The sequence below is a fragment of the Nelumbo nucifera genome, chromosome 3 (assembly GCF_055504915.1).
Source record: "Nelumbo nucifera cultivar China Antique chromosome 3, China Antique-T2T, whole genome shotgun sequence".
Classification (NCBI taxonomy): Eukaryota; Viridiplantae; Streptophyta; class Magnoliopsida; order Proteales; family Nelumbonaceae; genus Nelumbo; species Nelumbo nucifera.
The window spans coordinates 17,659,930-17,684,922 of NC_142651.1; the positions used below are offsets into that span (position 1 = coordinate 17,659,930).

The window sequence follows — 24,993 nt, forward strand, 5'->3', positions numbered from 1 at the left end:
ACACACAGAATGTTTGTTTTAAGCCATAAAGAGACTTCTGAAGTCTACAAACTCTTCTATTGCCTTCTCTAACAAAGCCTCGAGGAATGGACATGTAGACTTCCTCATTAAAATCACTATGTAGGAATGCACTATTTATGTCTAGTTGATGAAGGGCCCAACCGCGAACTGTTGCCACGACAAGAAGACAACAAACAATGGATAATTTTGCTACTGGAGCAAAGATGTCATGGTAGTCAAGACCAACTTGTGTATAGCCTTTTGCAACAAGTTGAGCTTTGGACCACTCAATGGTTCCATCAGTTTTGTACTAGATATAATATACCCATTTACTGCCAATAGCACACTTGCCAGGCGGCAAATCAACAATGGTTTAAGTATCATTCTTTTCTAATGCTTCAATTTCAGCTGCCATGGCTTGGCACCATCTAGAATCATGAGCTGCTTGATGATAAGTGGTTGGTTCAATCTCAAGGGATGTAGCATTGGATCTAGATATGGATGGTGGGAGATTACACACATAATCATTAAGCCATGCCAGTAGGATGGTAGTTCGATGAGGTCGAGTAGTAGAAAGGGTTAGGTTGGTGGAAATGGTGGAGGTGCCAATGGTGTGAGTGTGAGTGGTTTGTGAAAATGGATTCAGGTTATTGGTAATGGTGGACTCAATGGAAATAGACTCATCAGATGCAAGCTGAGAAGGGCTTGGCATAGGTTCACTAGATTCCCCCAGGATAATCAACAACTTCATTAGATGACATAATTGGCAATACTTGAGTTATATTCTGTTCATGTTCAGTTGTTTTGAATGGAAAACAGTTTTCGTAGAATATGACATCACGGAAAGTGAATATGCAGTGTTTATCAAGATCATAGGGCATGTGGATACCCTACAGAAACACATTTTGTGGCATGGGCAACAAATTTGTCTGAAGGTAGAGGATGTATTTGTGAGTAACAAAGGCAACCAAAGACTTGCATGTTGTCATATGAAGGTTGGCAGTTGAGAGAAAGAGGAAGGGATGCCTGAAACCTCAAAGCACGTGTTACCTCAAGCAAATGCCATTCTGTTACGGTAAATTCAAACCCATTGTCCAATCGGACTTGTTGTACATGACAATTATATTGGCAACGCACAATATAACAGAAAGCTATAAGCAAAAAACCTGACTCTGACTTATTTTTCTTGAGATAGACCCAAGTGCAACAGGTGTGATAATCTACAATGGTTAAAAAGTAGTGTGCACCAAAATCTTAGGGGGTCTTATACCCACCCTAAATGTCACAGTGAATCAAAGAAAATGGAGAATTACTAATTGGAAAGGGTAACTGTGTTATCTTGGCTCAGTGACAAGCATCGCAACAATGTAAAGGCACAATAATAGAAATTCTGGGAATGTGGGAGAGGCAGTGACGGATGGAGTGTCCTAGACACATATGCCAAAGAGCAAAGTATTAGCTTAGGAGACTATGTAGGAAAAAACCTGAGAGGTAAGATGCAGGTTGGAATTGGAGATGGTAGAGTCCTCCATGGAACTCACCCGTGCCAATCACTGTCTTGGAGTGAGGGTCCTAGAGGACATACAATGTAGGAAAGTGATGGGATGTGCAAAATATGGTCAAGTGTATAGTTGCCAATAGTTATAATGGCGCAATGAATTGCTGGGGATATACTTCCATTAGGTAAACAATTGGGTTTTGTTGTAGGTAGATATGTTGATGTTCAGAAAAGAGGGAAGTGGTAGAAATCATATGATAGTGGCATCACTGTCAATAATCCATTCAATGGGAGTTGTATCCATAGGGAGAATGAGGCGGCAATAGAATATTGTTGCATATTGAAACCAACAACCGGTGATGATGCATCAATTTTGGAATGAGCCTGAACAGAGGCAGCATAGGAAGTAGGCTTATCCGATCTTGGAGATGATTTGTCAGTCTTTCGACGATTCTTGTCCCAGTTAGCAGGGAAGCCATTTAACTCGTAGCATCGATCACGAGTGTGACCAGATTTCTTGCAATAGTCACACTTATAGCGTGGACGAGATCCAGAACTATTTGAAGATTCAGAAGGTTTGTTGAATCCTGCATTGAAAGCTGCTGCTTCGGGTTGTAGTGGTCGAACAGAGACAATCTGTTGATGACACTCTTCTTGCACAAGCAACAAGTACGCTTTATTGATTGTTGGCAAAGGATCTGAATTGAGGATATTTGATTGTATGATCATTTAATCCCATTAGAAACTGATGGAGCTTTTCATTCTCTCTTTTGGCCATGAAAGCCTTTTGTTGCTCCACAGGTACGCTCACCTTTCTTCCAATTCTTTCCATATTTCAGCTGCACAGCCAATGAACGCCATACTGTCTACAATTTCTTTGACAGGGCATTGAAGATCCATACAACTACCATTGAATTACATTTTATCCAGACACTTTCATTAGGTGCCGATTCGGGTGGTTTTGGCAGCGATCCATCCACAAACACAAACTTACTTTTGGCACGGAGATCATTTTTCGTTGCCTGCTGCCACATCGGAAAGTTGCCTTCGGTAAGAGGTGTTGAAACAAGCATGGCTCCTGGGCTATCGGATGCATGAAGGAAAAACAGCGAGTTGCTTCCAAAATCCGACGACATGGTGATTTTTCTTCGCAGCGTCGGATCACCACTCTTAGTACCATGAAAGCCAATACAGAGTTCTTGAAATAAATGGGAAGTCTGTTTCATTAATTTAAATAATGATCGAATATTTATAGATTACATGGTAACTAATTTTGCACACATGGCTCGATGACCAGCTGTTGTTTCTTGAATCTTGTTCTTGAGGCAACTGTCATATACATTTACACATCAAGGAATACAAAAAGATAAGTAAGCATTATGATCTGTAGAGGAACTAGACGATCATAACGTCATACCGGAATCGATCATCCCCATTCTCAGAAGTTGATACTCGATACCGCTTCTATTCGACGATAATCCAGAATTTCTGCACAAACTACCACATGTGGAGCTCGAACATTGAACAGGGAGGCCAATAGCCATACGGATAACTTAACAAGTTTAGGCATAATAGAGCAATAGAATGAAATTTTTGAACAATCCCCGCATGCAGTTACTGTTCGTCTGTGGATTTGCATGGAGTTTCTAAATTCTAATCCTTGTCTCTGCTCTGGGTTGGTAGTTGTCAATGTTTTTCATCTATTGATTCAAAAAAAAAAAAAAAAAAGGAAAGAAAAAACTTGGGCTAGGCCTAGGTCCATACATACAACTTGAGTTAAGATCAAAGGATGAATTGGCAGGGGGTGGGGGTTCAAGTTCTCGGAGCGGTTCATGTTGCTGATGATCCCTGGTAGTTGAGGTTGAGGGTATTAATGGACCGGTTTTGGATTGGACCCCGTCCAGTCCCAAATCAATTTGGATGGATTTGACGGACCAACAAGACATATTGGATTGGAGCAATCTGGTCCAAAATATTTATTAGATTGGATTGGACCTGGTCCATCCGTAACAAATTTATATTCAATTGGATTGGATTAAGCCAATATCTGGTCCATTGATATAAGATAAGAATATATATGTCAATGGACTGGGTTTGAGTTGAAAGTTGAAACCAATCTAAATCAAAATGAATTTGAACATATTGGATGGTCCAGACATTGAATCGGACCAATCCAAATTGCTCCAAAACATTCATTAGATTGGATTGGACCTGGTCCATTTATAATGGACTCACATTGGACTGGATCGGATTGGACCAAATCCAGTCCAATTGACACCCCTAGTTGAGGTCACTTGGCACCACTCCTCTCCTAGTATGGAGCCACAGGATAATCAACCCTGCAGAACAGAAGGGGTTCTCTCATTTCTCCCATCTGTGTCCCTACTAACCCTCTGCTGACCGACTAACCTGACTATTCATTCAGATACCAAAAAAAAGAAAAAACAAAACAGTGTGCAAGAGATGAGTGAAAAAGGAAAATACCATTTAGAGTAGATATTATCCATATTTCCCACGTCCAAGTTTCATTCCTTCTACACCTTGAGAGCATTAGCTCTCGTTTTTTGATAATTTCCCAGTTGTTCATACTGCTAGTTATGACAAATCCATTCAGTTGTATACAAGTTTGTTGATCTGTTGCCTTGCTAGTTTCAGTCATCTATCATATCACCAAAGATCATTGTAGAAGGAATCATGATTGAGAATGTGGTATTTAAAGGAAACAGAATATCAAAATAGTGGCTACTTTTCAAGCCACAAATAGGGAATAAAAACTGCTTTCTGAACATCAAATGACAGAAAGTACCAGAAATTGGAAAAAAAGAAAAAACACTTTTATGAAATAACCTAGCAATTTTATCATCCACATAACTTCTAAAATCTCCTTTCATACTCTTCCATGAGTTGACATCATTGATGCAATCTTATGTAGTAGTTTGGATGCTTTGCTATCATCAGAAGAGGGGGAAGTCCATTCCTGGAAATTATGAAGGCTCCCTGTGAAGTCTGTGAAAAGCCCGTCAACTCCTACGTTATTTATCCAGTAATCATACTCTGCATATGGGTCTTGATGAAAGTCAAAATGTAAGAACGTATCCTCATTCCTGTATGTGTATGGGTGCACCTGTAATGCAATCACTGTTAGGACCTAGTACAACCTCTTTCAGACACCAATTTTGGATAAGATGCAACTAGCAAAAGATGATGATACAAGTGCACAAAAACTAGGGCTGCAAACATATTGTATTTAGGGGGCATTCTTTTTTTGGATTTGGAGAGGGGGGAAGTTGGTCAATGGGATTTTAGTTCCAAATCCAAAATGTTTAAACCCAAATCATATTTTGTCCATCACACTGACTCAGATTGGATATGGATATTATATATCATTAATAAACTAAACTACAAAATGATTAACCAAAAAAAACTAAACTACAAATGAAAAATTATTATATTTTATTTTTTTGATGAATGAATATTATTATATTTTATTATTAAGATAAATTAGGAATGGCTTAGATATTATATATCATTAATAAAAAGAATTTAAAATAACTCCCATGAGACCTGGACTTGTGAGCCTTTAATGAAAAAGTGATATTTAAATCAGCTTATTAATAAAAATATGCTAATTTTATATACATATGCATATACATACTAATATTGTCGGACTCAAATCTTAATCAGATCAGATTGGGGGGATCCAGATATGATCTGATTATAAATAGATCTGATTTTTTTTTTTTTTTGAGATCCAAATCCTGTTTGATCAAATTGAATTTCAAACTTGGGGGGCGTTCTTTTTTTGGATTTTGAGAGGGGGGAAAGTTGGTCGATGGGATTTAGGTTCCCATTGACCAAGAATCCCATTTTCTTTTTTCAGATTTATGTGGGGACCAGGGAAAGTTTATTTTTCTGGGTATCACTTACCCATACCCATCTCCTAGGTGGGTAAATAACTTTCCCACTTAGGGGGAAAATTGCCAACACTTGAATGGGACAAAAATGCCCCTTTTAATAATGGATTTTTATGGCTAAATTTGTCATTGCCTTATTTACATGAGAAATAAAAGAAACATGGGTAAATGCACTTACCCGGGTAAGTGTTTCCCAGGAAAAACTTGCCAGTAACTTACCGAAAAATGAACAGGGCCTTGGATTCAGATACTCGGGTACATTGGCAGCTCTAACAAGAACTGCCTAGATACTGCATCAACCATGGACCAAAGATAACAAGGTACAATTTACAAATAACCCTATCAAATCAATTAAGCCCAATATAACATTTACCTCAAATTTGGTAGTTGGACCTTCTCAAAGCTATTATTTCAATTATTAGGATCATTAGATTATAGTAGAATTTTAGCTCTTGCCAACCTGGGAGATGGCTAACATTAGGATGGTTCAGATGAACAACATAAATTCTTCTTTTTCCTGGCATGCTATAGTGATTGTGGATCTTTGCCACTATCATTTTTTGTTTTTCCTTTCATGGTTGGGTTACAAAGAGACGAGTAGAAGACCTTTGACCTGTGGTTTATTCAAGGGCTGATCCAAAGATTTAGACTGTCTAGATTGATGAACTAATTCATCACCTGCAAAGTGTCCATATGGACAAATAAACCAATCTTGATTGTTCACAAGTAGACAAGCCCTCATTATGTTAGTTAATGGTTGCACCTTATCTGTTAGTTGAAAAATATACATTTTTGTTTGGAACATATATGAAGATAAAAATGTTAGGAAGGACTAAATATTAATATTAATTAAGTTCTATAAAAAAAGAATCTGGAAAGTGTCCATATGGACAAATAAACCAATCTTGATTGTTCACAAGTAAACAAGCCCTTATTATGTTAGTTAATGGTTGCACCTTATCTGTTAGTTGAAAAATATACATTTTTGTTTAGAACATATATGAAGATAAAAATGTTAGGAAGGACTAAATATTAATATTAATTAAGTTCTATAAAAAAAGAATCTGGGAAGCATACACACCTGTAGGTCATGAGCATGTGCTTTGACAACAAGATCAGTAGGTGTCAACAAATAATTATTTGATGTAGGGACTATTGTTTCTTTACTGGGTCCAATTCCAACCACGTACTGCTTTATGAACTCAAGGTAACCATCTGCAGTAATCTCCCAGTATGACTGCACACAACCATGGTCATTCCATACCTTTAGGAATAATCAAAGAAATGAAAATTTTACTATAAGATGGAAATTACACAAGAACCAGATGAGGAACTTTAGTCACAAAAAAACACCACCTTTAACTTGTTTTTTTTCTTCATAACTATCTTCAAAATTCTTGATGTAATTAAATTCAGAATGAACAATGCAAATACCTATATCTGTTCAAATGAATCATGCAGACTACCCCTTTTTGTTCCTTTGAACCTAATTTCTTTTCTTATGAGTTTATATTTCCCTTTTTTATTAGGAGAGTTCTTCCATTGTATGACCATATATAGACTTTGTAGAGGAAGCACAATAGAACTTTTCTTTTTATTTTCAACAGCCTTACATTAAGAATATTCTTATCATTACTGGTAAAAGGATAACCTGTGGCAAAACTATCATAGATCACTACAGAGGACTATAACCAATTAGATGAGATCTCTTGGTTCAAAATTCTCCCAATAAGATTACTTTAGTCATTCAATCTATAAAATCTCCTATGCTATAACAACTGTTTTGAAAATATGATCAGACCAACTGGTTGAACCCAACTGGGATCCTTTCCAGTCCCCAAATATGAACCACCTTGAATATAACTGGTGACTTTGTTCAAAACCATAATTGAACCATTAGCAAGTTTCCGGTTCTGCTATTTACTTTTTTTTTTATCAGTCTATTTATGGAAACATGCTGATGTCACAGTTGAACTGGTGAAATTATGACAGAGCCTTTTCCAGTTTGATGCTTGATCCAGTTTTAGGAACAGTGGCTGTAATGATTAATCTTTGAAGAGAGAAACCTTAACAATTATCTGATAAAAACTACTCCCTTAGGAGACTTTTTTTAGTAGGTAGGTGTTTCCATCCATGGATGGATCCCAACCCATTACATACACATATGCTACGTCTGACTGTTTCTTTTTTTGAAGATATATACTACATCTAACTATGATTGTTTTAATACCTGAAGTGGCTCCCAGATGGTTTGTTTGATCCCAGATTAGGCAAATAGCAGACTGGATTGAAAAGTTGAACTAGTGGACCAGTAGAACTGATGAATCAATTCAATTAGATTGCTGAAATGGGTATAAATATGAATTCTATTGTTCTTATTCTTTTGGCTGGTATTCTTAGTATTTTTTTTATTTTTATTAAGTTCAGCTAGCAGTACAATCTAGAAGCCTAGTACTCTGATCAGGTTGGAACCTATGAGACTATCACAACCTCTATTAGAAGTTTTAAAAATTATTAGCAATGCAGTTGGTAATGCCTAATCCCATATACATTGGCATTAACAATCATTTATGAACTTCCACAGATATTCCAAGTCTCTTAAGCAATCCTAAGTTAATTACAAATGCTTTCACATATTATCATGATGTATGACAATTTCAACTAAGAAAGTTATATAGCAAGTGATCAAATAAATCTATCAACTAGGTCGACTCTAGTTGTTACAGGACTGGATATATGTTGGTGGATTACTCCATTATGAACCCTTAAACAGGGAAAAAATGGAAACCAACCTGATTTGTGTCCTGTGTTGGTATTGTCACATCACCAATTAAGAAGATTTTTGGCAAGTCTGTCAAGTTTGAAATATATATGAGTGAAGAAGGAGCAAATGACTGGATAAATGCTGGTTGGTTCAGCCAATCCTTTGACATATATGAACCTTTGTATCCATACTTCTTAAGCGTATCTATGAACTTGTCTTCAAACTTTCTCCCATCTGCCCATTTAACCTGTTGCAAGTAGCAGCTTTAAGATCATGACAACCTGATGGCTAAAAATTTCACCGATAATGGCATGCCAAATATCATTCATAAATTGATATGATCATCATCATCATTATCATCGTGGGATCCAAAGCATAAGATCATGACAATCTTATTCATGACAACCTGTTTGCAAGAAGAATTACTTACTTGTTGGTTGATAAATATTGGATTTTTTATCTCTGGATAAATGCCTACAACTCTTGGCGCTTCTAGTGCAATAGAAATGAACTCTTCAAAGGTAATAATTGAGAATTTCCCTGTTAATACATTAAAACAAAAAAAAAAGCTAACTGCTACTGCACTTAACCATTGAATATAGATTACAAGGATTAAAATATAAGTATAAAGCACAACTCAGCCAAGAAACAAGGAGTGGAGGACAAGTTGGTTAAATATATATTGTGTACAAATGCTCATCATGTGCCCACGCAAGTTGCACATCTAACTGTAAGTCTCATTTCAAATTTTGTTTTGCTGCACTATCCACTAAGCTGCTGCTCTATCCAAATTACATATTTGACTTGCAATAACAATTACACACATCAGTGCCCATTGAATGCAAGATCCTGCATGCCTAAGGGCATCTTGACCAATAAATATTTTGGGACAAATGCATAACTACAGGAGTCCTGTATAAATTTACCATAGCTAATAGAGAATGGTTGTCCTTGGAACATCATTTGCTGACTCAAGACATGGTTTACCAAGTTCTCGGTGAAATCTTTCTATGGTAAACTGGCCCAAGGGGAAGAAGATCTGAAATTTCCTGTGCATGTAATATGGTGCAGACACATTCCATCAAAGGTCTCCTTTTTTATTTGAGCTGCTTACCTGAATAAGATTCCTACTAGAGACAACTTGGTTAGGAGGGGTGTGGTGATTGATTCTAAAAGATGTGTCCTGTGCAACAGTGATGATGAGACTGTTGACCACCTGCTACTGCATTGCAGCTTCACTCATAAAATATGGGTGAGGATTCTTGCTGCCCAGAAGCAATGGCTGATTTTGTCAACAACTTGAGGGTACAAGGTCTAAGCAAGAAAGGAAAAGTTCTATGGTATCTGATTCCAGGTGCTGAGTTATGGTCGATATGGCAAGAAAGAAACTCAAGGATATTTCAAAACAAAAGCTGTCAAGAAGAGGAAGTGTTGCAGAAGATTGTGGGGAAGCTGTTTTCTTGGTCTTCGATTCAGCTTAAAGTTGACAGTTCTTTTTACAGTTCTCTTTTTGACTTTGAAAGTTTGTATCTCCCAATGGTTTTGTACTTTGAGTGTTACCTTTGTACCTCAATTGTACAGCCTCTAGTTGTACTTGAAAAAAAGAAAGACATGGTTTACCAAGGGAAGACTGATTTTGATATGTGACTGCATATTCTTGTAGACACAATACAAAATTACAAATGTAATTGGTCATCAAAACCACAGGGGAAAATCTAATCGAAGAGGTGAGAGAACAAAAAAAAAAAATTAGAGGACTTGAAGCCAATCTCACATCCTTTTGTGAAATGAAGATTATAGTGGTTTCAATGGATGTGTATTTCTGTTGTTCTCCAAGGGAGGCTGATAAATTGGTAGATAAATTTTCTAAATCAGAGGTCAGAAGAAATATATAGCAAGGTGGGATTAAACTGCCTTCAGAAAGTATAACATGTTAGGTAGCCCCTGCTATTGTGAATTTTGCAATTTGCATCTTCTCTTTCCTTACTAATGCAATTCTCTTAATTATTTATCAAAAGAAAATTGAAGAAAAATAGATAGGAGATATTGATGAGGTTTAAACTTTAAAGCTTTTGTATTGAGTATTAACATGGCCACTCCTAAATCAAAAGTTTGATCCAGGTAAAAAGAGAATGTGGTATAATTTCCCCATTGATTATTGACAACCATCACATAATACTGCATTTCACAGCAGTAATCAGAAGGAGACATTTTCCTGATCATTGACAAATTTATTGGATAAGAATAAGTTCATTATGCAGTTAGAAACTTAGAATTAGTTTAAATCAAAAAAAGGTTCAAGCCACAAGCTGTTGCAGTTAGAAACTTTAACCATCTTCAGATGCATAATGAAAATAGAAATTGCATATTGGTAATACAGATCCATTTTTTGTGACATTTATGGTCAGAAATCATTAACCATTGCAATGCTTAATTAATACAAAAAAATGTATCTCCTAACATAAGCAAAGCAAAGATAATAAGTTTTTATTCGGAAAGGAAGTTACCATTGTATTGTTGATCCCGGAACTTGTAACGCTGCTTCATCCCTAAAGACTTTAGTTCTTGTAGTGTAAAATCAACTGCACATGATCAAAACATTATTCAGTTTATCCAATTAACTACACATTCAGTGGTGCTGTTAACTTCCAATCCCCTCCTGACCCCCACCCTTTCTGTTCCAAAGAATGTAATGGACAGCAGAGTAGTTAATAGTAATAATACTTTCAAAAGCAAGTAATAGCAAGTCCTTATTTGCAGTTTACACAATTAAACACATCTGACACCTACACTGTCCAACAACATCAGTAATATTAGCTTTTATCTTCAGCATTATAAAGATGGAGAAATGGTAATCCCATACATGAAGTTAAAGGTGGTTGAGAGTTGCATTTTCCTGCATACCAGTGAACCAACCAGTGACATTAACCCCTTGGACTTCATAAGTCCTTTTACGATATGCAAACTCCTTATGGTCCGCAATATCAGTTGTATCATCAAGGGTGACATCATGAAAGCATATAAGGGCACCATCTTTAGAGGCAAGGATATCTGTTTCTATGAAGTCAGCACCTTCTTCAATAGCTCTCTGAAAGAACAAACCAAAAGTTTGGATCCCACTCTCTCCAACAGGGAAAATATGAGATTTATCAAGTGAAAGAACATAGATAATAATAGGAATAGTTCTCTATCCTATTGTAACATGGACGGAAAAGCCAAATTTCCTGTAAAAAAGGAACAAACTCAAGCTTACAAAGAAGCTTGACAAAAGATAAACATGTATCTTGCCAAATTAAAAAAAAAATGCAAATACATCATAATAGCTTGTTTAATGAGCCAACCACATATGTTATACCTAGCAATATTACACTTTACTCGATTGTATACGTAATCTGTACCAGCTCAAGCTGACATTAGGATGACCATTACGTATCTTGAAACCTTTGTTTCATGATTCATTTGCATGGACTTTGAAATCAAACATGGAACAAAACCAAACATGAAAGGAGAAGGTGCACCTACTCAGTGTGTCAACTATATGAATCAAATCAGCAATATGCTTGCATGTACCATGTATGCAGCTGCAGTTTCTTCGGGAAGCTCCCCATTTGAACCTCGATGTGCAACATTATAAGGTCGAAACGTTTGTAGGGGCTGTCTATTGCCATCGGCTACCTTGCTCTTGATCGGAAATGGATAAAAAGGCCTCCCAACGTATCCCCCAATAAGAAAAAGAAATAGAAGTGGGACAAACGCTGCCAATGTCAAATGGGTCCAATTATTTTCTTCACTGTAAAATCAACTGCCAATATTAACCTATTTATCATAACATAGCCATAACAAACAATGTAAAAACATATAGAGAGGAACTTGATGTCTTCACTTCATAACCATAAAAACCGCAGCTCAAATATCAACTTAATCTGATGACTGTAATCATCATCATTTCCTTTTTATTTTTTAGGAAAAAAAAATGAAAAGTAAGAAGGAAGCAGACAATGCAACATAAGTTTATTTGGTGGTTAACAATCCAAAATTTTCACCGAGACGATCTCTTAGGTATCCAAGTATAGATTGAATGGTTCCCATTACGGAAACGTCATGCCGCGAGCGCCATGTAATTCCAATATGTAGGTAGTGGTGTCGTGTCACACAGTACTTTTGGTCTGCCAGAGACACGCGCTTCCCCTTAAATAGTCGGCATTTCTTGTAAAATAGAACTACCAGTGGAGCACCACAATGCTGTGACGTGATAACCTTAGAACAAAACGAGTGTCCGAGTATTCCACTTCTGCTACAAATTTAGCCCTACTCCTACACCGTCACCCTCATTTATGGAACGAAAAATATTCAATTCTCTAAGAAAAGAACAAACAAAAGCTTATAAAACCAGATAATGTTGGGCAATCGAATAAATTGATCAAGAGAAACATAAAAACGAATTTAAAGAAAAAGGATAACTGAATTGAACAAAATTCTAACTCCACCATCCATCATTAAGAACAACAGACCTAAAACCCATCGGTACGAAGAACAACTATCCAGACGGAAAGAGATCCTTTCAGCAAAGTAACCAAATCGAAAACATTGCACCATTTCCGATCTAAGTAATGAAAACTGCAATCTTTACATGCATAACCATCCAACCAGAGATTATTGATAATAATGCGAACAAGAAGAAGAGTGCTTCTGGTTTGGGGTTTTCTGTTCAGTTTTCGTTGTCGTTAATTGCTTCAGTGCGAAGAAGAAGAAGTCATCGACTGATTTATTTCGCCCTCCTTTGACTTCCATTACCTCCCTCCCCGCTCGACTGACTGCCGTTTCTATCGTCTGGAGCTTCCCTTCCCAGGTTCGCCTATGCTATATACGTATGCGTTTGGGGCCCGTAGGCTGTGGTCCAGTTATTTTGTCCCGCCAGTGCCCATTAAGGCCCAGATGGACTCCGTAGAGTCCAAAGTCCAACACTCAATGATTATTTTGGATCCGGATTAGGGTTAAACGGATCAAATCGAATCGAATATATATTTGATTCATTTATATTCGAAATTTTTTTACATCGGATTGGAATCAAATTTGAATTGCAATTGGATATGAATAGTATTAATAAATTAAACCGAAAATGATCAAAACATCATATATTGTGAATGAAATAAATAAAATTGACTTTGATATTGTATTTTGTGAACAAAATGAATAAACATAACATGTATGAAACTTGAATCTATTAAAATTTAGTAAAAATACAATATTTCAACCAACTTTACAAATAAATACAATATAAATTAAGTCTATATGAGAAAATATATTTAAATTGAATCAAATTTGTCTATCTGAGAAAATATATTTAAATTGAATCAAATTGGATTTTATTGAATTAGATTGGGGTGGATTCATGTTTGATCTAATTATAATTATAACAGGTTGAATTTGGACCAACCTTAATTGGGTCAAATTCGAATTTGAATTCAAACAAATGGATACCGTTTGCATCCCTAATTCAAATGATCCATTTACGACCACATCCAATCAGCTTAAGATCCAAGTCTAATTAAATTTTATGAAGGGATCATTTACTAAAACACTCCATGGATTTATTAAAACCTATTCTTAAGTTTCGTTTTACTAAATGGAAAATGACAGTTTTGACCCTAATATCTATTTTGAATAAATTTAATCAAAATAAAACACCATTTTTTTCCTCTTAATAAGATACAAATAACCATTCTATTTGGTTTAATTTTGTTTTCTGCACAAAGAAGCATTAAACAACCATGGGCCCATGCCGTTGAACATTTTTCCACTCAGTTTAGATGACCTTGTTACTATTTTCAGATGGCAAAACAAACAGTTCTTAGTGAAAAAGGTCAATTTATTTAGGCAAGTCGACAAACGCCCCTATGGCTGCATATCCAACATATAGCCTTTTGGGGTGCCAAATACTCAAAGGCATCCATGTTAGTCGTGATCACACAGCTTGAGGAAAGTGAATTAGCAATGAGATCGGATTAACTGAACGCAATGGTTGTTAAGCAGGCTGTGGAACCAATAATAACCCCCCATACCAGTAATAAATACATGAACCCCACCCCACAATCATTCAATCTCTCACTTAACATTTATGACTGTCGTGACCTCGTGGGGCGTTATCATTGGTTGCACATAAACTGCCATCACATTCAGCTAATCCGAATTAACCTGCAATAAGGGGCTTAGAGCTGAAAGAATCGTGTGGATCATATTATTTTTCTAATTGAAGCAATTTGGGCAGGTCACATGCACTGCTTCCCCACATTGGTTCACTCTATAGTCCATGCATTTGGGCAACTCGAAAGTAGCTCGAACAGGCTCACATGTACACCTTTCCCATATTTGGCTGACCATGTAGCCCACTGCACTTCGTTATCATCTTTTCTTTCTCTGTCTCCATATGGCTTAGTATGGTAGGACCATTCACTCTTGGGCTTCTGGTTTGTAGAATTTACACTGCATCAAACTTGGGCTTTTTGGGCCAAATCCATTCAAATTTCAACAAAAATCCCAACTCAAACCGGCCCATATTGCACCTCTAATGACCATCATGTATAACATACATGAAGTCTACAGATGAAATCAACCATCCTCTCTTGGGAAACAAGTCTATGTCATTGTTTTAAAAACCAATCAAAGAATCCGATCAAATGGGTCAACGGCCAACCCATGGTATCATATACACTCATTATAGAAAAATATAGATTTTTTTGATAATTTTGTAGAAATTAAAATTGATATATACATTCGTTGTATTAAACAAAAATAATTGTGATAAATTAGAGTTATTATTATTAATGATAAGAATGGATAAAATAAGAAAAGGGAAAAAATTAATATACAAGCTGTGGTCTACTGATTATAAAATGGTTCAACTAGTTGGGTCACACAAGTCAATGTTTTGGGCTGTTCTTTAATTTAGATGGGCATTACAATTGAGTCTGAATCTGCTAGTAACAAACAATGCTATGCACATCATAGGTTTGTATGATCTGCCCAAGATGCACAAGTAACAAGTAAGGGTATCAATGGACCAATTTTGGATTGGACCCCGTCTAGCCCAAAATCAATTTGGACAGATTGGACGTACCAACAAGATATATTGGATTGGATCAATCCGGTCTAAAATATTTATTAGATTGGATTGGACCTGGTCCGTCCGTATCAAATTTATATTGGATTGGGTTGGATTAAGCCAATATCTGGTTCACTGATATAAGATAAAAATATATATGTCAATGGACCGGGTTTGGGTTGAAAACAATCTAAATCAAAATGAATTTGAACAGATTGGATGGTCTAGACATTGAATTGGACCGGTCCAAAACATTCATTGGATTGGATTGGACCTGGTACTCACACTGGACTGGATCGGATTAGACCAAATCCAGTCCAATTGACACCCCTAGTAACAAGCATTTTATGCATTGTTTTTGCAAAGGATGACTATGATGTCGAAAAGACATGATATCAGAAAAACTCATAATCAATCAGCGTAACCAATCAAGTGAGTTTTCTTCAAAATTCATGGGAGGTTTTGATATTATAGATTTTACCTTTCGGAAAAAAAAAAGAAAAAATCAAGTGTTGAGGATAAATAGCACAAAACCATGAATATGGACCTGCAGCATGCATTGATAAAAAATTGAACCCTAAACCGAGACTTAACCCTAAACTCTCGTTGCCATCTGCTGCTAACACGGATATGTATAACAGGCTATCTAACCAATCACAAGTGAGTATGACAATGTTCTGTATGCATGAGGCCCACTAGTACATATGGGACCCATATGAACCCATACCCATACCACGTATGGGTTATATGTATACAAACCATTACACATTTATATTCGCAGCATATCCAGAGTCTCCAAACTCAGCCCCATATGATTGGAACCTTCAAGGATCAATCAAATGGTTTGGAGTTTGGACGGGTTGGATACCAATGGTAGCATTGTTTGGGCCTTCGTGGATTGGCACTGATGAGGGCAGATTTGGCCCTTCAGTGAAGTTGCGACACGTGGTACCTCGTGACAATTAGGCAAGCCCCCAGGCAACAACTTATCAAGTTGGTCCCCCCCCGGGCATCGGTCTGGCTGGCCTGGCGTGACCTGGCGCGATCTGGCGCGGCCTGCGTGTGACCTGCGCGCGACCTGGCGCGACCTGGCACGGCCTGCGCGTGGCCTGCGCGAACTGCGCGCGACCTGGCGCGACCTGCGCGACCTGGCCGGATGAGCCTGCCACATGCGCCGACCTGGCAATCTGGCCCAGACGCAGGCGCCGACCTGACAACAAGACCCGGACACAGGCGCCGACCTGGCAACATGACCCGGACACAGGCGCCGACCTGATGACCTGACCCTGACACAGGCGCCGACCTGGCAACCTGGCCCGGACACCGACCCGCCGACTGACACAGGCGTCGACCTAGCAACCTGGCCCGGACACCGACCCGCCGACAGACACAGGCGCCGGCCTGGCAACCTGGCCCGGACACCGACCCGTCGACTGACAGGCGCCGACCTGACAACCTCGAGGAGTTCATCACCGTACCCCGGTTCTGACGGGATATGACGTCTTACCATTTGAAGGCTTTTTACCCACCTAACCCGCGAGGGCACCACTATATAAGGACTCCGACCCCCAAAGCCAAGGAAGGAGAAAAAAAGAGTATGGTAACCCCCGCTCTCTAGCTCTCTCATTTCTCTCCAAGCCCTCTGTAATCAGAATGCTAACTTAGGCATCGGAGAGTCCCCGCCGGGAAAATACCCCCGGGTCCTCTGATTCAGTTCCCGCAGGTCCCTCAGCTCCCGCCGTCTACAAAGGAGAGAAAATCACCTCACGCAGGGGGTAGTCGGGTAGCGCTGCACCAGGGAGCTCCACCATCCTCTGAGTTGCAGACCGCCTAGGAGCAAGTCAAGTGACGAGTTCGCCATCAGGGAACACTACCAGGTAGTTCGCCACCAGGCAGTTCGCCATCATGTAGTTCGCCACCAGGTAGCACTGCCGGGCAGTTCGCCACCAGGCAGTTCGCCACCAGGCAGTTCGCCATCAGGTAGTTCGCCACCAGGTAGCACTGCCGGGCAGTTCGCCACCAGGCAGTTCGCCATCAGGCAGTTCGCCACCAGGGAGCACTGCCGGGTAGTTCGCCACCAGGTAGCACTGCCGGGCAGTTCGCCACCAGGCAGTTCGCCATCAGGCAGTTCGTCACCAGGCAGTTCGCCATCAGGCAGTTCGCCACCGTGCAGTTTGCCACCAGGCAGTTTGCCACCGGGCAGTTCGCCACCGAGCAGTTCGCCACCAGGCAGTTCTCCCCCGGGAAGTTCGCCACCAAGTAGCTCATCACCAAGGCACGTCACCACCAGGTCAAACACGAGGTACTTAGCCAAAAAATTTTACACATCCCAAAAAATGGTACGTGACCAAAAACGGTTACATCAGGCACGAATAGGATTGTAATCTCGATAAGCTTGGTAGGTTTGGTCAGATTATTGCAGAATGGCTTTGTGAGTTGTGAGTTCTCGAAACCATTTTCTTCTTCCTCATACAGTGTTAAGCCTACAAGGTGTTCGACGAAATTCTTCCTCAATACAATCATACCTCATACGTCCATGTTAAAGAAAAAGGGGGAGGAAAGAAACATTTGACCGCACACGACAACCATAGATAGCCAAAAAAAAGTGTTACTTCTCCCAATATGGACTGGCCCAGTGGGAGGCCATTTTTAAAAAAGTTGATTTTCTTGTTTTGGGGCAGACATTTAAAAAGCTTAAAAGATGACTCAATTCCCCAGAAGTGAGAAGACCCTTTGAAAAATGCCATCCACCCATTCTACTGCTTCCCTTTCTCACCCTTTTTCTTGGTGAATTGGGATTTCTTGCATTTGATTATTGATATGTCAACCCTCTACCAATATGATCTCACACATAGGTCTCATTTTTATGTTGGATCACAATCTCACGGTGAAATTTGCAGTGTTAGATCAAATTGATAGAGGATTGGGAGCTGTTTTGTTGGCAGAAGATCCTAATTAACATAGATTGAGTTGATGAATTCAAAACAAAGATTGATGAGTTAAGTGCTTGTAATTGAGACAAGGCACAGAATATATACAATTAGAAAGCCAGCTTTGGAATATCTCCCTTATTATAAAGGCATTGGAATATTATCTCCCTTATCATTATTCATGAGGAGATGTGCATTGAAATATCTCCCTTATCATTCATAAAAAGATGTTTCTAATACACGGCAGTGGCCATATCGGTACTTTTTTTTTTCTTCAGAACCAGTTAAAGGGAGCCAGTTTAAAACTCCTCCACCTCCTAAACCGGTCAAAACCCCGATACACCCCTATAAGGCTATATTGAAGAGCTCTCGAAACAAATATATATCGGCCGATACAGGCCGATACTTTGAACCTTGGTTCCATGGGTGTGGAGGTAGCAGATTAGGAGTACAAGCCAAGGCAAAACAGGATTCATGTAGCCAACCCATGTAATCCAGACTAAGACAAGGCTTAGATGATGAATTGATGATGTTGGTGAGTCACCATCCGAAAAAAGAGTTAGTTCACTTGTACACTTGTCCAACAGACAGCAACAACCAATGTGCCAAGTCAACAACAAGCACATCTGTTCTTAATTTTTTTTTTTTTTTGATAATTATGTTCTTAGTCTATCTGGTACTAACCAATACGCCACTTATTATTGGGAATAATTAGCCTATCTGGCTAGCATCCTCTCTTTGCAATTCAGTGGCACATGCTCTAGATTTTAGATGCCCACCCACCAAATCAAATCCAAGAAACTGGAGGTCACAACCACCACCAGAGAAATGTCCATATGAATTTGCTTTAAACGTTCAAGGGATCACAGAAAGGGAGGAGAAAAGGGAAAAGAAGGGAAAGAGGAAAAACAAATCAAAGCCAAGGTACATGTGAAAATCTCTTCTTTGCACTTCAAACATTCTGTTTTCCAACAAGAAGAGTCAATCATGCACTCGAACACAATAAAAAGTCCCCTTCTATCAAACCCTTTATCATTTTTTTCCCTCTCTTTCCCTTTTTGTTTTCCTTGAGGTGAGAAAGACTCCACCATCACAAAAGAGAAGAAGGGGAAGGGTTGACAACTATATGCCTTAGGGGGTGCGTCACATCACCACCACCAGCGTGCTTAACAAACTCTGCTGGAGAAAGAAAGCTGCCATGGCATACACAAACTATCCTAACCTCCTCCCCCTTCCTGTACTTGTAGAGAAACCCCTCTATTCGCCTCCCATTGTGGCCATCTCCTCTGGTGGAGACACAAGGCATATCTTCCATCATATTCCTCCCGACCTCCCTCACTCCATTCTCAACCACATTTGAGTTCTTAGATGCCTCCGTTCCAATTCCAGAAGACATGCCGGATGTTTCAGTCATTGTCTTCCCAGGGCTGGCTGTGGTTTTCTGCTCACCATGCTCCGGCAAAGATTGGATGCTGGTAGGACTTCTTGCTTCACTGCAACTGCTCAATCCTGCAATCCACCGACAAGAAGTAAGAAAATAATAACAGCTAGTTCAACCCCTGCCCCCAACCCACAAAATGTAACTTGAGCAGGAAAGCTGTATCATGAGCACTTGCCTAGTGTATATATGTACCTATATTTTTTGCTTTTATGTTCAAACTTCAAAGCGATACATTTATGGATCCGTTTTTGATGTTCAGAATCAAACAATCTGTTCCTTATTTTTGTTGTCCTCTTTATACATACATAAGATAGAAACAGTGACTGCAAACAGAAACCTGCTGGAAAAGAAGCACATCAAGCTTCGGAGTGGAGATTTTGATAAGTCTCAGAGTGGAGACCCTTGTAAACAACAGATGAAGTTTAAACAATGTACTCCCCTCACCTGGGTTATATACCACAACGCAATGATTCAGCAAAATGGGCACAACATCTATGTCTGAAGATTTAGACGTCTACAGAGTGTGTCTAGGAGTGGAGACCCTTCTAACTACAGTATTTTTGTAACAATACCTGGGTCAATGCCCAACTTCTTGTGCTCAATGAAGGATACAACACATAGCCCATACTGAAACCCGTCTTATGTGTTGTTTCAACTTTCAACATTGGACCCTTAAGATAAAATGAAGGACCCAGGCATCACCTTTACTGTATATTGCTGATATTTGCATTGGCCTCACAGTGTATTTACACATGGCACTAAAGAATAAGAAACATTCAACTTAAGTTCCTTTTGAAACCCTAGTTCAGGTGTGGAAGGAATAAATGTTCTTGGATAGATGAGGAGATTATTTTAGTGGTCTTTGTACACACACACACAAGAACACAGAATCAAGGATGACAGTAAAAAACCAGGGGAGGCCATTAGCCAAGGTTGGTCCCAGGCTCCCAGCTATCTGGGATCTTGGGAGGAGGAGTGCATTGAATACCGATCTAACTTTTGGCATTTTTTGGCACAAAGTGGCACTCTCCAACTTTTGAACCCACATTTTCACACTTTCCGACCCAAGATTTTACCACCACACTAAGCAATGGTCTCTAAAATTCAAAAAAAAAAATCTAAATGATTCTACAGATCTAAATACGAAAACGCAAAATAAAAGCAACAAAAATCCAACAATTATAGACACATGCACAGTAATAGGGATGAGAACTAGGAAAAATTACATAAATTCTGCCACACAAGGTCCTTTTAAAATAAAATAGATGAAGTCTCCTTCATGCTTGCTCCAGTTCATTTGAAGAAAAATTTCATAGAAACAGAAGACCTTAATTTGCATAACAGATAACAACGAAGCCTTCAACAACAGCATATAAATTGCAAGAAATAGAGCAAACACAATCAATTTTCTGTAATTTTTCCTTTCTTTCAAAAGACAAGAACTGAAATTCCTGAAACAATAAACTTAAAGCAAATGCTGTCTGGACAGAGAAACATATAACCAAATATCGAGTTAGGCAAGCGTTACTCTCTAAGCAGAACTTCGCCAGAAAAGAAGAAATGTTTGAGAAACACTTAACTACTACGATCCCAATCTTACAAAGAAGAAATAAATGCTTTAACGAACAAATAGATTAAGACCCAGTAAAAGTGGAAGAAAAATGCAGTACCTTGGACTTGTCCGCCCTCGAAATCAGAAATCCCAGAAGAGCTGCTCCCCTGCGATCCGAGCGACCCCTGTGAGGACGGAGGTGGGCATCCTCTTAAAGCAGCAGCGGCGCCGGCAGCCAAAACATTACCTTTACCATTCATGCTTGTATCGATTCCATGTGGATGGGAAGCGGCAGGCCTAGTGGGTAGCCCAAGAGGTGGTGCCACAGACTGAGTGAAGCCATTTGGCATCATATATTGCTGTTGTTGCTGCTTCTGCTGCTGCTGGTTTGATACAGTAGTATTGCCTGCAAAACCCTGGTAGCTAGGAACACCCTCAACCGTCTCTTTTAAATTCATGGACGTCAGAGCTTCGTCGTCTAAGGGCTTATCTTCCTCGCAATTTCCCTCAGAAAATGTTCGATCCTTACCTGTCTTGAAATTTCTTTGCTTCTCTGATCGCTTTCTCTTTGCTTCCATCCTCCTAATACACTGTAACTCTTTTCTCATAATGCGCTCTTCTTCGTTCTCCGTGTGCGGACAACATGTCCTTGTAAGAGCGGAACACCCAACAGGAGGAGGAGCTACCTCATCTTCGTCTCTCGCCAGAGTCGTTAAGCCGGTGATCGATGACGACCGGACGAGCCTCTTCTCTCTTGGGTCTACCCCAAAGCAACCACCCAAAGAAAGCTCGAGGTTTAGCTCGACCTCTTCAGTGTCTTCTCCTGCCTCAGAAAACTCCGTTGGCCCGCAATTCACAGCCGAGAATCTCTTCAACAGATCCCTCGGATATACATTCATTTGCATAGAAAGGTGCCCGATTTCCCCAGATTCAGTTCGCCTTGCTTCACCCATGCCACACGATGAAGAAATATGAAACCAAGAGTCTCAAGACTCTTCTGTCAATCTTTTTTTTTTTTTTTCTGCCAAAGCTAGGAAGCCTTTTATACGATATGAAGAAGTCAGATTAAAGAAATTTGGAAGCTACATTCGCAAGTCCTCATAAAAGAAGCGCAAAGCAGGCCACGCAGCAGAGAAACCATGGCAGGCAGAGATAATGAAAGCTCATAAAGAAATCAGATAGCCAAGGACAAATCCCAGAAAATCCCACACGTTCATGTTTCGGTTAAAAGCCTTATCCGACGGACTAGTACGAAGCTGAGAAACCGGAATTATAAATTATCCGGCGGAATCACAACAGACTAGCCGGAGAAACACAGGAAGCCATGAGAGAAGATGCCGGAAACACAAGATAATAGGAGCAGAGAACGAAAAAAAAGGTAAAAGCAAGAGACACAAAAGCAGAAAAAAGAGAGTTTAGTACTCCGAAAATCCCGAAATCACGAAAATGCCCTCACTTAAAACGAGGAAAGTCGCCCATATTCGACACGTGGCTGATGATGAAGTTTCTCATTGACACGTGGTTTTGGCGCCATATTTAGGGGAGACGCCAAACATGCGTCGCCACCGCTAACTTTAGAGGTTGGTGTCAGTAGGATAGGCTGCGGTGATAACACGTGTCAATCAGGGAATGTAAGGAAAGCGCAGAGACTGGCATCTGTCGATAAGAGTCTGGTAGTCCCGGCATTGTAAAGCCGCGACGTCTTTTTCTCTCTCCTCTTAGCTGTCTTCCAGAACTACGCGCCGGATCCGGTGCGGTCGGACTCGAAGAGATTTTCCTTCGGGTCCACCCACATTACGACACGTGGAGTTTAGTTTTGCTTTACCCAAATTCGATACCGTCGAGAGCTTCTCTAAAGTACCCTACTTCACTGGCTCTTCACTCACTCTTCTTTGCCCGTTTTTAAAGGTTTAGATTTCTTCCCGTGTTAAACAACTGTGTGACTCGGGGGAATTTTTGTTCGAGTCGAAACGCAGTGGAGCCCGACTGCCAGAGATATGCGTTGTTACGGCATCAAAATTTGACAAGTGGCGAAAACCTTGGCTAGCAGTTTCCGACTTTCCGCTCGTGTCTCTTCGACCGAGGAATCATCCCCTGCCGAGGATCGTGGCGAATCCGATTCGAATAGGACCTGCTAACGTGCGCCTTGTATGCGTCGCAAACAAAGGACTAACTTATCTGCTATAGACGTTCTATGGCATTTCTGAGTAGATCTTAGATTGTCCAATGTCCACCGATCGTAGCGACGACGATTCATGTATGATGTGATTGTCAACACCAACGGCTGAGATCAGACAATCATTGACTCTCGTCAACGAAAGGTAAAAACGAAATCCACGAGGAAATAGCTGAAAGGAAATGGGTCGTGGAAAAGAATCAACGAGGAAGGGTGAGGGAGGGGGATAGGTCATAGGTGGTCCCAAAGCCAGAGGGAACGCGTGTCCTGGCCCCCTGGTCGCGAAGGTGGGACCCAGGCGGGGCAAGTTGCACTTTTTGTATAGCAGGTACAGCTATAGGAATAGGGGAACACGTGTCGAGAAAGCTAGCGAAGCTCCACGTGTCGATGGAATGGGTGGGGTCCACAGCGAAGCAGCAGGCATCAACTTGCGAGAGCGACGTGTCGGGCACTGTCGCGGTGAAGCTGACATCACCAGCTGTCGCACGCAGGGAGAGTGTCAGATGTGAGTGAGTGAGTAAAAGAGAGATTTTGGTTCGTGTCAAAGATAATCTGCCGGGAACCACGTCAGCGACGTTGACGTGGATTTTCAAGATTCTAACTCGCTTATCGATGCCACGTGTTGTATACGATACGACAAGAGGGTCCTGGATGTGGGCCAACCGGACGTGGGATTCGAGCGTTAATATAATCACACGTGGCGGTCAAAGCCCAATCCCATCATAAAATGATTAATACCACCTAAAATATCCCACTATCAAAAGCACCCTAATTTTGCGCTCTTATTTAACACAGTAGGAATCTTATTATCACACGTGGCCTTATTGGCAACATATCGGGCCGGGTTAGGTAGCGTTTCTTCGGCTCAGCTTGCAAGTTGGGTTCGGTTCGATTCGGATTGTTTCAGTTTTTTTTTTTTTTTTTTTTTTATTTCATCTCGTTAGAAATGTTCTTATAGTAAAGATACGATGATTTTTTGGTACTATCATGGAAAAAAATTATGATAAGATATTGAAAAAGCTTTGACCAATCAAAATTCACCGTAAATTTTGCTTAAAACCCGTATGATTGGTTAGTTATGCCAGTTGATTGGTTGCAAGTCTTTATGACATTGTAGTCCAATTCACATTAGAAGATTTTTGCAACTAATTATTAATACGTACATGCATATCCAAGGCCTCAACTACCTGAAGTTAAGTTGGGTTTATTTTTTGGAATTGGGTTTGATTTAACCCGATCCAAGTTGCATGCACCCTTATCTGATTATACACCTAATTTGGTTATTTAAAATTTTTTATTACAAATAATTAATCAACAATCAAATTTCTTGTATTTGTATTTAGTATGAATTTATTTCTTTTATAAAAATGTATCTTAGGTTTGTGACCAACTAAGAGGTGTTCACTTGCAAGAAACAAAGAATCTATGTATTAACACTTGAATAGATTTGGAGTTCTTCATTAATAATAATTATACATTAAGATATTTTTCATAAAATTTAAAGTGTTAATTAATCCATTAAGAAAAGGACACATATATATTTTTGTTCTTCATTGTTTTGGCTAAGAATGAACTATGAACCCCTCACAATTGAGCAAGGTTTAGCTGAACGTTTT

The 24,993-nt window shown here is 39.5% G+C and overlaps 2 protein-coding genes across 3 annotated transcripts; both read right to left on the reverse strand.

Moving 5' to 3' along the window:
• Positions 1-4,178: 4,178 nt before the first annotated feature.
• LOC104599310 (glycerophosphodiester phosphodiesterase GDPD6-like) lies at positions 4,179-13,060 on the reverse strand. Its single transcript, XM_010261797.3, has 8 exons — positions 12,688-13,060; positions 11,747-11,931; positions 11,081-11,264; positions 10,684-10,758; positions 8,607-8,716; positions 8,205-8,423; positions 6,494-6,649; positions 4,179-4,622 (listed from the first exon to the last, which is right to left on the reverse strand). The coding sequence occupies exons 1-8, from the start codon at positions 12,770-12,772 to the stop codon at positions 4,386-4,388; spliced, it is 1,251 nt and encodes a 416-aa protein (XP_010260099.1). The 5' UTR covers positions 12,773-13,060; the 3' UTR covers positions 4,179-4,385.
• Positions 13,061-19,000: 5,940 nt separating this feature from the next.
• On the reverse strand, positions 19,001-22,630 carry LOC104599319 (ninja-family protein AFP3-like). 2 transcript variants are annotated; one of them, XM_088899969.1, is made up of 3 exons: positions 21,320-22,595; positions 19,842-19,986; positions 19,001-19,717 (listed from the first exon to the last, which is right to left on the reverse strand). In XM_088899969.1, the coding sequence occupies exons 1-3, from the start codon at positions 22,152-22,154 to the stop codon at positions 19,699-19,701; spliced, it is 999 nt and encodes a 332-aa protein (XP_088756095.1). In that variant the 5' UTR covers positions 22,155-22,595; the 3' UTR covers positions 19,001-19,698. The 2 variants fall into 2 exon arrangements, with proteins under 2 accessions (XP_088756095.1, XP_010260112.1); XM_010261810.3 differs by lacking the exon at positions 19,842-19,986 and having other exon boundaries at positions 21,320-22,630.
• Positions 22,631-24,993: the final 2,363 nt, after the last annotated feature.